The sequence below is a fragment of the Muntiacus reevesi genome, chromosome 3 (genome assembly GCF_963930625.1).
Source record: "Muntiacus reevesi chromosome 3, mMunRee1.1, whole genome shotgun sequence".
NCBI classification, from domain to species: Eukaryota; Metazoa; Chordata; class Mammalia; order Artiodactyla; family Cervidae; genus Muntiacus; species Muntiacus reevesi.
In genome coordinates this window covers 129,452,149-129,466,724 of record NC_089251.1, presented here as the reverse complement: position 1 = coordinate 129,466,724, position 14,576 = coordinate 129,452,149, and the positions used below count along the sequence as shown (strand labels likewise).

General features: G+C 49.7%; 2 protein-coding genes across 5 annotated transcripts; one reads left to right on the top strand and one right to left on the bottom strand.

Moving 5' to 3' along the window:
- The first annotated feature begins 25 nt into the window (after nucleotides 1–25).
- On the top strand, nucleotides 26–6,328 carry ANKZF1 (ankyrin repeat and zinc finger peptidyl tRNA hydrolase 1). Of its 4 annotated transcripts, none has more exons than XM_065930524.1 (14): nucleotides 30–320; nucleotides 432–610; nucleotides 1,670–1,782; nucleotides 1,996–2,098; nucleotides 2,218–2,411; nucleotides 2,807–2,919; nucleotides 3,013–3,160; nucleotides 3,439–3,667; nucleotides 3,849–3,995; nucleotides 4,691–5,162; nucleotides 5,323–5,434; nucleotides 5,567–5,734; nucleotides 5,872–5,963; nucleotides 6,188–6,328. In XM_065930524.1, the coding sequence occupies exons 2-14, from the start codon at nucleotides 463–465 to the stop codon at nucleotides 6,309–6,311; spliced, it is 2,163 nt and encodes a 720-aa protein (XP_065786596.1). In that variant the 5' UTR covers nucleotides 30–320; nucleotides 432–462; the 3' UTR covers nucleotides 6,312–6,328. The 4 variants fall into 4 exon arrangements, with proteins under 4 accessions (XP_065786597.1, XP_065786596.1, XP_065786593.1 ...); XM_065930521.1 differs by having other exon boundaries at nucleotides 31–320; nucleotides 435–610; XM_065930525.1 differs by lacking the exons at nucleotides 5,872–5,963; nucleotides 6,188–6,328 and having other exon boundaries at nucleotides 26–320; nucleotides 435–610; nucleotides 4,691–5,143; nucleotides 5,567–5,728.
- A 285-nt stretch (nucleotides 6,329–6,613) lies between these two features.
- GLB1L (galactosidase beta 1 like) lies at nucleotides 6,614–14,500 on the bottom strand. The gene is made up of 17 exons (XM_065930527.1): nucleotides 14,332–14,500; nucleotides 13,013–13,139; nucleotides 12,667–12,833; nucleotides 12,266–12,416; nucleotides 12,044–12,104; nucleotides 9,798–9,892; nucleotides 9,525–9,699; nucleotides 9,378–9,436; nucleotides 9,153–9,274; nucleotides 9,002–9,042; nucleotides 8,690–8,808; nucleotides 8,323–8,397; nucleotides 8,134–8,223; nucleotides 7,906–8,019; nucleotides 7,501–7,632; nucleotides 7,061–7,276; nucleotides 6,614–6,892 (listed from the first exon to the last, which is right to left on the bottom strand). Exons 2-17 carry the CDS (start codon nucleotides 13,079–13,081, stop codon nucleotides 6,635–6,637), a joined length of 1,944 nt encoding a protein of 647 aa, XP_065786599.1. The 5' UTR covers nucleotides 13,082–13,139; nucleotides 14,332–14,500; the 3' UTR covers nucleotides 6,614–6,634.
- Nucleotides 14,501–14,576: the final 76 nt, after the last annotated feature.

Genomic DNA, 14,576 nt, shown 5'->3' with positions numbered 1-14,576 from the left:
GTCCTCTTCGCTACTCCGTAGTGAGGAGTTTGTTACGGTATTGCAAAAATCCGGCTTTGGTACTGTAGACTTCCCGTACCTCTCAGCTCCCTCTGACCCTAAGTGCAGCTTCTGCGGGCGGTGGCGAGTCCACGCGGTGTAGTCACTGCTGGAACTCACCGCACTGGTAACGAGGAGAGGACCTCGGTGATTTTAACTCTGCTGGAGTCGATTTGGTTGCTGAGTTCACGCCCATTTCACTCTTGTGTGGTCCGAGACTGCGGATTTGAGAAAGCAGGCTGGGATCACGTATTAACCTTGGGCCCACCCCTGGTACCCGGGTGAGTGACCGTGGTGTCTTGCGGAGTAGGGGAAACGAAGTCACGCTGGCTGGGGAGGCGGCATAGGACCTTGCTTTAGGAAGCTGTTTCTTAACCACCTTTCTGCTCCAGCAGCTGCTTCTAAGTAAATTTCTGCTCAGCCATGTCGCCGGCTCCAGCTGCAGCCCGGGCTCCTGTGTCGGTCTCCCTGTTTGACCTCAGCACGGATGCTCCGGTCCTTCAGGGCCTGCGCCTGGTGAGCCACTTTCCCGAGGAGGCCTTGGCCCAGGCTCTGCAGACTTCCTGTCCAGGTATCTGGGAAGGTGTGGGGTGGACCCGTAAGAGAAATGACAGGACACTTTGGAGCTTATTGCTCCTCCAGGGAACACATTCTTATTGGTGTTTCCCAGCTTAGGAGCTCTTGTTGACACCTCCTTCCACTGGATAAAATTTATTAGCTCCCAACTGCAGAGTGTTTGTTTTTTACTTTTACGCTGAAGTTTGTGTATATTTTTCTTAACTGTTAGGAATTTAAGGCAACATTTGTACATGTTTTCTGATTAAAAAAAAAAAAATTTCACTCGATCGCTGGATTTCTAGAACAGGCTCCTGAATTGTCTCCAAGCAAATCTCTCATCACATTAACACCACTGCCTGCAAAAACACTTCACCATTCCTTGATATCACCCAAATTTAACTATTCCAATCAAATCATTCCTTCTTGCTGAATATAGAACAACTTACTGTTGGTTTCATCCTACTTGAGTTTGACTGTTTTCTTATACTTAAAAAAAAAAAACCACTGCACACTGTAATTTGGAAATATAAGCTAAAAAGATGGTAGTGGGGAAGTGTTATTTGCACAGTTTAAAAATAATCTTAACCTTACCAGAAACCATTCACTGGTGGCTCAGATAGTAAAGAATCTGCCTGCAATGTGGGAGACCCAGGTTCAATCCTTGGGCCGGGAAGATCTGGAGAAGGGCATGGCAACCCACTTGAGTGTTCTTGCCTGAGAATTTCATGGATAGAGGATCCTGGTGGGCTGCAGTCCATGCAATTGCAAACAGTCAGACATGACTGAGCAACTAACACTCACTTTCAGGATTCCTCTAAACAATTCCTGTTGTTAATTTACATACAGTGTTTATATTCTTCCTATGCATATCTTTTCAGAAGCATATTTATTCTATAAAGTGATTGCTGTATCATTTATTTCATGATTACTAGATTGTTAAATTCCCTGAAGGCAATGACATGCCATCTTTTTCATTTGTATCTTCTGCTTTGTATATCAGACACTGAATGTAATCCTAGATAGTGTGGATTTGGGCCCCCTTTCTACATCTGTTTACCCTCCCCTTATTTAGGTTCAGAGGAGCAAATAAGCCCAGAAAGAAGACCACTCCAGGGTCCTCTGGATATTTCAGAGAAGTTGTTTTGTTCAACCTGTGACCAGGTCTTCCAGAACCACCAGGAACAGGTAAAAGACCAGGTGCAGAGCTAAATGTGGAAGCAAAAATGTTATGGTTGGGGAAAAGAGGTAGAAATTTGTTTTTAATGAAGGTCTACATTAACTAAGGAAGTTGGTATTACCTGGTCATACTTCATGGAGTTCTTTTTTAGGTCTTGGGTACCATAAAAGGCTGGCTCAGGCATATTTCCACATTGTCCTTCCCTCTTTGTCTCATACCAGAGGGAACATTATAAGCTTGACTGGCATCGGTTTAACCTAAAGCAGCGTCTCAAGGACAAGCCTCTCCTGTCTGCCCTGGACTTTGAAAAGCAGAGTTCCACAGGTGATGACTGGTGGGAGAGCATGTGCGAATCAGTCATGGGGATGGAGAAAGACCCTAGTTGAGGAGCTTGAAGAAAGGTCAAAGATGGGGTACCAAGCTTTCTTAACTTTTGTTCTCAGGCGATCTTTCCAGCATCTCAGGATCAGAAGACTCAGATTCAGACAGTGAGGAGGACCTGCAGATACTGGATGAGGAGCGGGCTGACTTTGAGAAGCCTACGCGACCCCGAGGCTTCCACCCCCATCGGGTTCTTTTCCAAAATGCCCAGGGCCAGTTTCTTTATGCCTATCGCTGTGTCCTAGGCCCTCGCCAGGCAAGTGCCAGCACACGTTGTGTGGTCAGCCCCAGCCTGCTGTACACTCAGCCTAGATTTCCCCTCAGCACAGTCTATTTCTTACTTCTTCCCTTCCTTCCTGTTCAGGGTGGGTGTCACATTTGATGGCACAGTCTTGAACTGGCCTGAATCTCACAAGGGTCAAGTGGAGTGGAATTCAATTTGGAAATAGACGGATCTAGGTTGGAATTGTGGTTCTCCTACTTGATCTTGACTACCTCTGCAAGCCTCCAATTTTCGTATTTATAAAATGGAGACAATAATGGAGCTGTTGTATCAAAAGAGATGCTGCCTGTGTATCACGTGGCACTGGCACTTGTTTCTTACTCCCAGTAAGTGCCACAGAGATGCTTGCGCTGCTCCTGTGTCTCCAGGTGCCCCTTGAAGAACCAGAACTGCTGCTTCAGAACCTGCGGAGTGGAGGTCCCAGGGGCTGTGTGGTGCTCATGGCTGCTGCTGGGCACTTTGCTGGTGCCATTTTCCAAGGGTGAGAGGGTGCTGCATGGGGCAAGGATGGAATGGATCCTGTTAGTCTGGGAGCACCATCCAATTTCCAGTACTGAGCCTGTGCTGTCTACAGACGAGAAGTGTTGACACACAAAAGCTTTCACCGCTACACAGTGCGGGCCAAGCGGGGCACAGCGCAGGGGCTCCGGGACGCGCGGGGTGCAGCTGCTCCCTCTGCTGGGGCCAGTCTGAGGCGCTACAATGAAGCCGCACTCTATAAGGTGAGTTGTGTGTCCAGGTCTGGCGCGCCTCTAATCCCCACTTCTCTCCTCTTGACTGATTAAATGGTACAGCAGGGAGGCTGGCTCCTGTGTCCTGTCTTTGTTCTTTCTGGGTAGATGAAGGTAGAATGGGGTGGATGCCCAGGAGTCTTAATCCTCTCATTCTCCACCCCCCATTCCCTGCACGTCATCTGTACATCATCTGTGGGTCAGTTTTTGGTTGGAAGTTTAAAAGCAGCAAGTGAAGAATTACAGAGCTGAGTCACTGTCTTCTCTAGGAAGTTCGTGACCTGCTGGCAGGGCCAGACTGGGCCAAGGCACTGGAGGAGGCTGGGACGATACTGCTTCGTGCCCCCCGCTCTGGCCGGTCCTTGTTCTTTGGGGGCCGTGAGGCCCCCCTGCGCCGGGGTGATCCCCGACTTTGGGATATCCCCCTTGCTACCCGAAGACCCACCTTCCAAGAGCTACAGCGTGTACTCCATAAGCTGACCACGTTATATGTCCATGGTGAGCTTTCTTTCTAGATCTCCATACGCCCCAAATGTTCCACCCAAGCCTGGGGTTCTCATTCATGCATCCAGATGGTTTTCTACCGCTCGGACTGCAGTCTGATGACATTTCCATTGACAGAAACCTGAGCTGGCTTCTCCTCAGCTAAATTTAAGAACCATTTTTTGTTTTATGGCAGGAGAAGACCCCCGGGAGACAGGCAGGTTGGATTTACCTCAGACACACCGGAAGAGAGTGAAAGAAAGGAAGCCTATCGAGGAAGAAAGAAAGGTCCCCAGTGATGAAAATGAAGCACTTGGGCAGAACGAGGAAGCTCCCAAACAGGGTTTGTACACCATCTGGCAGTTGTCAGGTCTCTCTCTGGGGTTCCGTTCTAGAAATGCAGTGGTAAATCCCCTACTGTCATAACTTTATCCACTTCCCTATTTATAAGTAAGCCCTTACATACTCCCACCACTGCCACCCCCCGCCGCCCCGAAAACAGACACATCTGTTCAGTATGTGGTAGCAATTATTTAAATATGTTTTGGGATTTTTCCAAATCTCCTATCATCTCTTTTGTTCACTGATGTATCTCTAGTTCTTAGAAAAGTCTTAGCCTGAAATCGATGCTTGGACATGTGTGGATCTTAACATAATTTACTTGCCTCCTTGGACGCACTGGTTTGGAGCTAGGACTTGCTTCTCCTGCTGCAGACTGTCACCTGCATGATTGTCAGCTGCTCCAGGCTCCTCTGCTGACTACCCTAAGGCTGTCATGGGAATGTCCAGGGACTCTCGTCCCTGAATAGCTTCTTCTGGGCCTGCCCTTACTGGGGCTGTGAGCCTCATTTCTTCACATGATACTAATGGCTTCAGCTCTTGATATGCTATTTTATCTTGGGTGACAAAATACAATTTTATTTCAAGTGATCTGGATTATCTCGCTATGTACATTCTTAGGCATCTGGGGCAGCCCACACCCTTCTACCCTCTGCTTATTCCTTAGGTGGATCTAACATAGCAACTTTTTCCCCCTAGGATTAGAGTCAGAGGGAGAGGATGGCTCCCAGGTAGAGCTGGAGCTAGTAGAGGTGACACTGGGAACGCTGGATCTTCGTGAGTTTGAGGTATTTCCCAAGCAAAGGAGGAGAAAAAGGAATAAGAAGGAGAGAAAGCAAGACCTGGAGTCTGGGGTACAAATGACTCTTTCCCAGCAACCAAAGGAAGATGAGGCCCCTTCAGGGTCAGCCCCTTTGGGGCTTCCCTGGGATGAGGCCATGTCCCCCGGTCAGTTGGAGCTCTGGGATGTGCTTCTAGCTGCTTGCCGAGCTGGAGATGTGGGGATGCTGAAGGACCGGCTCACTGCCAGCCCCCTAGACCCTGGAGTTCTGCCTCTGCTCACTGCCCCCTTGGGCTCCGGTGGCTTCACTCTCCTGCACGCAGCAGCCGCAGCTGGGAGAGGCTCAGTGGTTCGCCTGCTGCTGGAGGCAGGTGCGGACCCCACTGTGCAGTAAGTGAGGTCCTCATGCCGATCCCTGCTAGGGTACAGAGGATGATCTGGACACTAATCTTGGCCTTGCCTACTTGACAATATTTCCCTTGGTCTGCTTGGGCAACATTGGGAGGTGCAGCAGGCAAACGGAACCTGTTTTGGGGGTTTTCGCACCTAGGGATTCCCGAGCTCGGCCACCGTATACAGTTGCAGCTGACAGATCAACACGCAATGAGTTCCGGAGGTTCATGGAGAAGAATCCAGATGCTTACGATTACAGCAAAGCTCAGGTCAGCTGAAGAAGGAAGCAGCAGAGTGGGGAAGCATCAGAGATGCTGGCTAGATCTTTTCTATTCTCCTACAGTCTTATCAAGGATAGTTTGTACAGATCTTTACCTTATGCTTTCCTGGAAATCCTCCAGGTGCCTGGGCCGCTAACAGCAGAAATGGAGGCACGGCAGGCCACTCGGAGAAGGGAGCAGAAGGCAGCCCGGCGGCACCAGGAGGAGCAGCAGAGGAAGCGGCAGGAGCAGGAGAAGCAGGAGCGAGAAGAGCAGCGGCGATTTGCTGCCCTCAGTGACCGGGAGAAGGTGAGGCTGGGGCTTCTTCCTTCCACAGCAACACTTCCCCAGAGGTCTGATCGCTTCCCCCGTGTGTAGCCGTCACTTCCTGGACACACTCTCCACCACTGAGGCCTTGTGCTTAACACGGCTTCTTCTCCCCTCAGAGAGCTCTCGCTGCAGAGCGCCGACTCGCTGCCCAGCTGGCAGCCCCCAACCCTCAGACCTCCGACCCTGCCGTCACCGTCAGCAACATTCCGTATGTGGAGGGGGCAGCTGTGGGGGGTGGGCTGTGATGTGGACGGGGCCATCCTGGACAAGTAGAGCAAGTGCTGCTCTGTGTTCGGAAAGGCTGTTGAGGGGATTTGAGATGTTTTGGGAACCTCTGGAATAAAAACAGAAGTAACAGGAGGGTGGGTGGGGAAGGCTTGGATTGGAACGTTTCTGGGATTCCTCTCCAGCCATTTTCTCCCTCTTATTCAGACGCTGCTGGAGTTGTGGGATGTCTCTCCAAGGCCTTGTTCCTTTTCACTACCTTGACTTCTCTTTCTGCTCCACACGCTGCCTCCGGGATCACCGCTGTCGGGCTGGGAAGCCCTCTTCCTGATCTCTTACTGCTCCACCTGGGGCCAGTGCTAGGCCCTGAGAGGGCACATCCCCACTGGCCCTAGGCTGCTGCTTCCCCCACAAAACCAGAGAGTGTTTGGAAGATTAGGGTGAAGGACGTTCAGGAACCAGGGCAAAGACAGGGCCACAGAGGTGTGTGGAGCTGGTACTGTCTCTGGGACTTTAATCACAATAAAGTTTGGCAAGGAAACTGCTCTCGTACTTCATTCAGGCCTGTGGCCTTTGTTTCCTTACGGTCAGCATGGCTAGCATGAAGGGATCCTGCCCACTGCACTCATCCCATGTCCACAGATTACCTTTCCTTCAGTGCCCACTTAACTCCATTGGCTCAGAGGCACCTGAGAGGGAATAGATGTAGGTCCTGTGTTTCGTGCTATTGAGGATGGGCCTGTCCAGGAACTGGATTTGGGGCTGAGGAGGCATGTTTTCTAGCTCCAGCAACGTGATTCTGTTGTGGGTTCCCCTGGGAAACAGCAGGGGTCTTGGCACGAAGAGGGTCTGCTGCGGCCCCCGCTTTGTCCAGTAGCGGCCCAAGTTAAACCCATTGATCCAGACTTGGCCCTGGGGGGTAAAGGAAAAGAAAGGATCAGCTCTCAGAGGGGTATAATTATCCCCTTGCTGGGGGGTGGGGGTGTTCCTAATCAGAGGAATAATTTGTGCTCTCCCTTTTTCCATGGTTTTCCCCTCTTACCACCCTACCCCTCACCCCACCCCCACTATCAGCAATACCTTCGTCCATCCAGGTAGAAACAGAAATGTGTCCCCGCCTGAGTTTAAAATTCGGAAGGTGGTAGAGTAGAAGGTGGGGCCAGAGGGGGCCTGAGGATGTGAGCTTTTCAGTGGCTGGATGGGAAACCACCATTTGACAAGATTATCAACTTTCAGGGGGAACATCATCCACTGGGTAAGGATTGTCTGCCCCAGAATTGGTGGCTGTAATAGGCCCTGTGAAGAAGACAAATGAAAAGTCAACATTCACTAAGTTCTAAGGCCAGATTGCTGCTACTCAAGCCCTGGGATGCACCTAGTGGCCATGTCCAGATTCCCCACCAGCTGCTGCTTTGCTCTCTAAGTCCTAAGGCTGTAGCTCTTCCTTTAGGCCCTTATCTTTTCTAGGGAGTTCAGTAAAGAAGAGTATGGGGGCGAGGGACTGGGCAAAGTGAGCTCACCTTGAAGTCACTGCTGTTAGACCCAAAACTGAGCCTCCCCATGTTCTCCAGCAGGATATCCAGTTTGTCCCCTACTTTCCCCATCAAAAATACGTTATGTTTCATGTTTCGTTCCAAAACACCCTGAAACACCTGTGGATGAGAGTATCTGTGAAAGGGAGTGGCTCAGCATCTAGCCTGTGGCCACCACCCAGGAAGCTACATTAGGACACTATTATTTAGAGGGCAAAGAGAACGTAGCCCTTCTGTCAGTTCCTTCTAGAACCGTATCCTTTGTCAAACTCTTCCTCATCCCAGCTTATCCTCTGCAAATGTGAGCAGGCAGTGGGAAAAGGTAGATACCAGAAACTCTGCTGGGGAGGAAAGGAAATGGGCTCACAAGGTAGCCTGGAATTAGGTTCTCACCCCATCCACCATCACGTAGGCACGGTCATGGACTCCATTGTTTGGCACCCAGAGTTGTGTTGGCTCAGAAACAGTATAGGTCAGATAGGTCCTATACAACATATAGCCATGGACCTAGGTGTGGAAGAACGAGTAAATGAGATGTACTGAGAGACAAGAAAGGATACTGTGGGGAAGATGCAGAACTGAGGGGACACTTGGTAGAGCTGTTGGTGGATTACGCTTTACCTGGTTGACAGCCTCAAAGGTCATTGGCAAGATTGAATGAATGGGCCCTTGGGGGCATAGCAAGTCTAAGAAATCCAGCAAATTCCCATCCTATCAGAATAAGGGGAAAGTATCAGAATATAAGGGAACTTTCAGAATAGAGAGCAGGACAGGCTGGGCAGAATCAGAGAATAATGGGGAGGAGCTTACCAGGTGTAGGGTCAAAGGTCCAAGCTTCATCTTGGGGCTGGGGGGAGGTAAAGGTCCCAAGGGAACTTCCTGGAACTGAGCCCAAATTCTCTCAGGAGCCATAGGAAAAGCACACAAAGAAACCCTATTCCAACACCCTAGTGCAGGGTTCTTAACCTGGGGTCCAGGGAAGGGCTTCAGGGGTCATGAAGATTCTCTAATATTGTATGTATTTGGATCTCCCCAGGAAGTCCCATCTGAATAAGTGAGAAATGCTTCAATAGGCTGCTCAGAGGGTTTTGTGGTTCAGACAACAATCACTGCCTTATGAGCACCCCTCCCCCTAAATTAGTAAAAGCCTTTGGCACTTAATGAAGTGGTAGGGCACCTTGCTGATGACATTTCGAATAGCAAAAAGCTTGGGTGTGGGGTCCCCCGCTTCGGATATGGGTGCGTCGTAGTCATAGCTGGTAGTAATTGGTAGAAAGCGTCCCTTCTCATCAGCACCTAGTCAAACCAATTTAATTAATTCAATGCATCTTTCAGATGATAGGCAAAGAAATTCATGCAGAGAATTTTGCTCTCAGAAGGGGCGGTGGTAGCCATATCCAGCTTCTAGACATCCTAATCCATGCATTCCTCAGACTCTTTAATTCCTTGCTGCCTCCCTGCCTCCACCCCAGAGACCGTCTAGACTCACCATTCCAGTATCCAAAGTTGGTACCTCCATGGAACATGTACCTGAAGTGGGGAAGAGTGGGGGGAAAGGTAGAAGCTGACTCATTGAATCTTAACCTTCTTCCCCAACACCCAGTTACAGACTTTATGTTGGCCCCAGTGCCTCCAGTTACATGTTCACACTGGCTCCCAACTTGAGCATTTTCTCTAGTCCTTTGGTTACAGCTGGAACGGAGCGTGTGGAGTGATTCTGGCCCCAGTAATCCAGCCAGCCTGTGTAGTACTCAGAGTTCACCTAGAGCATGAAGTGAAAGGAGCTGTGAGCAAGATGGGACCTGAGCGCCACTCATTCCCCACACTGCCTCTTGCTTTGATTGGCCTCCCCTCTGGCTCCTCACCAGGGGCCCACGGGGTTCATACTTCCGAAGCAGGCCAAAGATCTTGGTCATGTTGTCAGCTGCAGAAAGGAGGCAAAGGTGCAAGGTAAGCAACATGAAACAGGTGCCCCTTCCCCAGACTTCATTCTGAACCCTTGCTTGGGAGACCTGGGCCAAAATCTACAGTGGTATAGAGTCCCTGGAGGGAGCCACATTTGAGTCCTTCAGGCCCATCTGTGGTGAAGAGCAAGATCTTGTCTCCCAGCAGCGCTCGGAAGAGCCCAGCTAGGTGCCTCATGTAGCTCACGTCGCAGGCTCTGTAGCTACCATATTCATTCTCCACCTGCCAGGGGAAAGGAAAAGTGGAGGTCAGCTCTGAGGTGGAGAAATTAAGGGCACTGGCACCTCCTTCCCCTAGCCCAGTCAACTTTCCACTGGTACCTGAATGCTAATGATGTTGCCCCCATTGTGGTAGAGCCATGGATATATCCTGGGCAGCAAGACCTTGAACCAGGAGTCCACTGCGGCAAGGAAGTCTAAAGGAAGGATCAGTGCTCTGCTCGTTAGGGCACTGCCACCTCCTTGGCCCCCACCCCTAGCATCAGTGCCAGCATCTTGAGTGCCACCTCAACTCGGGGAAGCACTGTGTGTCATCCCACTTGTCCATAACTCCATCTGGGGAGCAGTGACTTGTCAGAGGAAACTCTGAACCCTAAGCACTTGAATATTTTCATGGCAATGAAAATTTGAGCACAGGACACAAAGCAGTGTTTCTAGAGAATTCATTTTTTAAATATCAGGAAAAAAATGTTAAAACACATCACATGGAGCTATTACATAACCATATATAATATATACTTGAGATAGCTATGAAGTAGTGTGCACACGTGTGTGCTCCGTCGCATCTGACTCTTTGTGACCCCATGGACTCTAGGGGTTACAGGCTCCCACCAGACTCAGGTATGAAGTAGCATGGGAATTCACAAAATTGTAGAATATCTGACCTGCACCCTGATGGAACTGCCAGTTCAGGACATTTAAGTCAGCAAATGAAAGATCATTATATGAGGTGGCATGCCTTCAGTTCTCAACTCCTGTTGGTGATTTTTGTTGACTCACCCTCAGGGTCTTCATGCATGACCTCTGCCTCCTTACCTAGGCGACTCCAACTCAGGCTTCAGGTCTCAACTTACATTTCACTTCCCCAAGAAAACCTCTGATATCCTAGATGAGGGTAGATTCCCCCTGTTACACTCTTTCACATCACCTCATACTCCCTTTTCAAGTGCTTAAGAAATTAAAATTAAGTGTGTGTGTCTAATTGTTTCCTGTCGGTCTCCCCTACTAGTGAGCAGGAACCTTGTCTGTCAGGCTCATTGGCTGCATCCCTGTCATTGAGGACAGTGCCTAGCAGATAGCGGACTCTCAAAGTTGGAGTCAATGAAAGACATTTTAGAGGCTATCTTTACACTTTTAAAACATTCAATTCCTTTACATTTTGTGTTCTGTATAAAGGAGGGCCAGGTTGCACTGCCTCCTTTAATCCAAGCATACATTAAATCTCATCCCTTAGAATGATAAAAATTTAACATGACAAGAACTATTGTTTTTTCCCCAAATGTTGATCTTTTGCCACCCCTGGTCTTCTCTGTCTTCCCTAAGTCAGTGAGTGGCACCACCATCTTGACTGGCTGGACGCTTGATTCCTCTCTCTCCTCATCCTACCCACACTTCCCCTGCCCCTCCACCACTCCCTTTCTCATCAACATCTGTCAGTTGAGTCCTGCTGACCTTTCCCTCCAACCTATAGCTCATTTCTGCCCTCTTCTTTGCATTTCCACTACTATCACAACCAGGAGCCATCTCTCTCCTCAACTATGATCACAGTCTCCCAGTTAAGTTTCTCCACCTCTACCCTTGCTCCCCCTCAATCCATTTCCCACATCCAGGCTAATGTAATCTGAAAACAAATCAGATAATTTTGGTTAAACTCTTTCAATGACTTTCTACTGTGCTTATAATAAAAGGCAAACCCCTTACAGTGGTCCTGCATTAACACTCACTATATAGCTCTAATTTCTCATACTACTCTCCTTTACCCACTGTGCTCCATCCATGCTGGCCTCATTCATGCCGGTGTTCTGTCCTACCTCTGGGCCTTAAAACACACCATACCTGGGAATTCCCTTTGGTCTAGTAGTTAGGACCCCGAGTTTTCACTGCCAAGAGGCCAGGTTCAATCCCTCATCTGAAACATGATCCCACAAGACTCACAGCACAGCCCTCCCCCCAGAAAAGTACACCATTCCGTCTACCTGGTCATTCTGACTTCACTCTTCATATGACCAGTGCTTTCCCCTTCCTAGAGTAACTGAAATGTCATCTCAGAAAAGCCTTTGCTGGCTTTCCTACCTAAAAGAGGCCCTGTTATTCACTATCTCAACTCCTTGTCCATTTTCTTGTGTAGTATTTTTAAAATAACCTTATATAGGTTTTGGGTGTGTTGTTTTTCTTTTTAAACTAAAGTGTCTTCCACACTGAATCTGTCTGGTCCCCCAGTTCCCCGCATGCTGCTGGGCATGATTAAAACAGTAAATAATTTGAATGAATGATCTCTGTTTTGGGTACCCAAATGACCCATTTTGTTGTTTGCTTTTTTCTGAGTCCAGTCTATTTTCTCTACTCACCTGGATCTGAGGTTCTCAGATGAATTTTAGGTTTTCGAAGCAACCAGGCTGGGAGACCCCCCTGAGACAAACATAAAGACAACAAAAAAGTGAGTGGGCTTTGTTGTCTGAGACTGGAATAGGGTAGGTAAGAAAGGAGGGAGCTGAGGGTAGTGATGGAAGTGGCCCTAGAGTGGGGGCACATGGGAAACTTTGCTTCTATCCCTTCTCCAACTAACTCACCATCTCCCACTCTGCACAGATGTAAGGTCCTGGTCTCAGTATGACCAACAGGTTGGCTAAAGTTGCCTCTTTCAGAAATGCAAAGAGGTCACGGCTGCCATTAAAGTTATAGACCCCAGGCTCTGGCTCATGGTAGTTCCAGGGCACATAACTGAAAAAGGAAGAGGTTAACAGGGCCCAAGACAGAGAGAAACCAGGGAGGCCAAGGGGCTCAGGCCTGCAGGAATCTCCAGGAAGCTGTGGGAAGGAGGTCCTGGCCCTCCCCTTTCCCACCCTTGGCAGGGAAGCGCTGGAACTGCAATCCTCATACCCAGCCGGTCTTCCTGTCCTGATCCCCTTCTTAAGGGCATGGTAGGAGGAGTGAATCCCACCCTTCCATGGCTCTCATGAGCACTTCTTACAACTGTACTACGTTGAGGCCACTCATTCGCATCTTGAAAAGCCGGTCTGCCCAAAGAACCCGCGGTACCCGAAAGTAGTGCAGGCTGCCAGACACGTATCTGAACGGGGCCCCGTCCAGGAGGAATCTGTTATGGTCCCGATCCACTACGAACGACCGAGTGTCTGCCTGTAAGAGGAGAAACCGTGCTCACAGTGGGCTTGAGTCCGGGGTCAGCGTCTGCCAAGAGCAGAGGAGATGGAACTAGCCCTTCCCAGTATTTTGTTGTTTTCACTTTCACTCTCTCCTCCGCCAGATCTGAGCCTTTCTCACCGCAACCAGCGGCTGGCTCGATTCTCCCATCCTACCTGGGGCAACAGCAGCGTCAGGAGCGGGAGCAGCAGGGAGGGAAGGCAGAGAGGTTTCTCGGGAGCCATGGCGCTTTCGGGGCTCTTCCAGTCAGAGACAGTGGTCCGACCGTCACGTGGCGGATTCCTGGGAGAGAACCTCAGCGAGCAAGTGGGCGGAGACCACCGCAAGTTGCCAGGCGATTAGCCTGGACTTTGTCTCCAGCCTGCAGCTATCTGCTACTCTACTAGTTTGTAAAATCCTCTACATCTTGCTACTGGTTCATGAACCAGCTTCATCAACATTACCTGGGAGCTTGTTAGAAATGCAGAGTCTCAGACCCTACCTCAGACCTGTAGAATCAGAATTTGTATTTTAACAAGATTACCGGGTGCTCTGAGCACATTCAGGATTGAGAAGTAGTTCTCTGCTGCATTGAGCCCCTGAGGATGGGGAGAGCCTTGTCTATCCTGAGTCCTCTGCTGCTATCGCAGGGTCCAGTACACAGCAGGTTAAATCTAGATGAATGTCAGATCCAGGTTCAGACCCAAGGGAAACCAGAGGATATCTTCTCAGTATATGAAAGGGGAGTGGGAGTTGGGGTGGGGATCAGGTTACAAGAGGAATCTTCCTAGAGAATCCTGTCTTGTTTCAACAAAAGAGACCATCTAGGCCATCCTATCGTCTTTGGATGTGCGCCCCTTTCCAATTTACCCCTGCCTGGGCAAGAGACATCAAGGTTCCAAGGTTTGGGAATTTGTGAATTTCCATCACTCACTGCCTTCACAGTCCCAAGCCTGGGATGTGAAGACCAGGATAATAATAATAGTTATTATTATTATTTCTGCTTATGGACACTACTCAGGGCTATGCATCAAACGCTATAGTAAGCAATTCACCTCTCATTTAATCTTCAAACAACTCCATGAAGTAGATAATAATCTCCATTTTACAGATGAGGTGATTGAAGGATAGAAATATTAGCCTGTTAACAAGGTCACATAACTAGTTTAGTAGAGGTAGGATTTGAATGAGGCAGTCTGGCCTCAGAGTTCATGCATTTAACTTTAGGTACTCTTACACCTATTTTACAGTTAGGGAAAGTGAAGTTCCTAGAGGCTAAGTAACTTGTCCAGGCTATTAAGATTCAGACCCTAGTCTAGTTCAAGAGCCTGAGCTCTTAACTACCGAGACTACGGTAATAGGATACAGGCCAGAGCCCCAAGGTTGTACTGATCAGAGTTGCAAAGGTCCAGGCTGCCAGCACCCGCCCCCTCTGAGCATCCACCTCCGGGCTGGACCCCAGTCGGCCGTGCACGGGAGGTATAACGCCTCCTACCTCTGGCATTGGGAGATGCAGGTCCTGGGGGCCTCGGGCCGAGCCCGGCTTTGCTCCCTTTTGACGTAGGTGCCTGCGTCTTGACCCCCACTGCAGGCCAGGTGTGGAACCCTCACCCGGGTCCTGGGACCCGTCCTCCCCCAGGCCTAACCCGCCCCCGGCCTCTCAGCTCCACGCCCCCACATCGTCCTAGTGCTCAGCGGTTGCTAGGATACTGCGGGCCGTTACACCGGCGCGGGCTGATG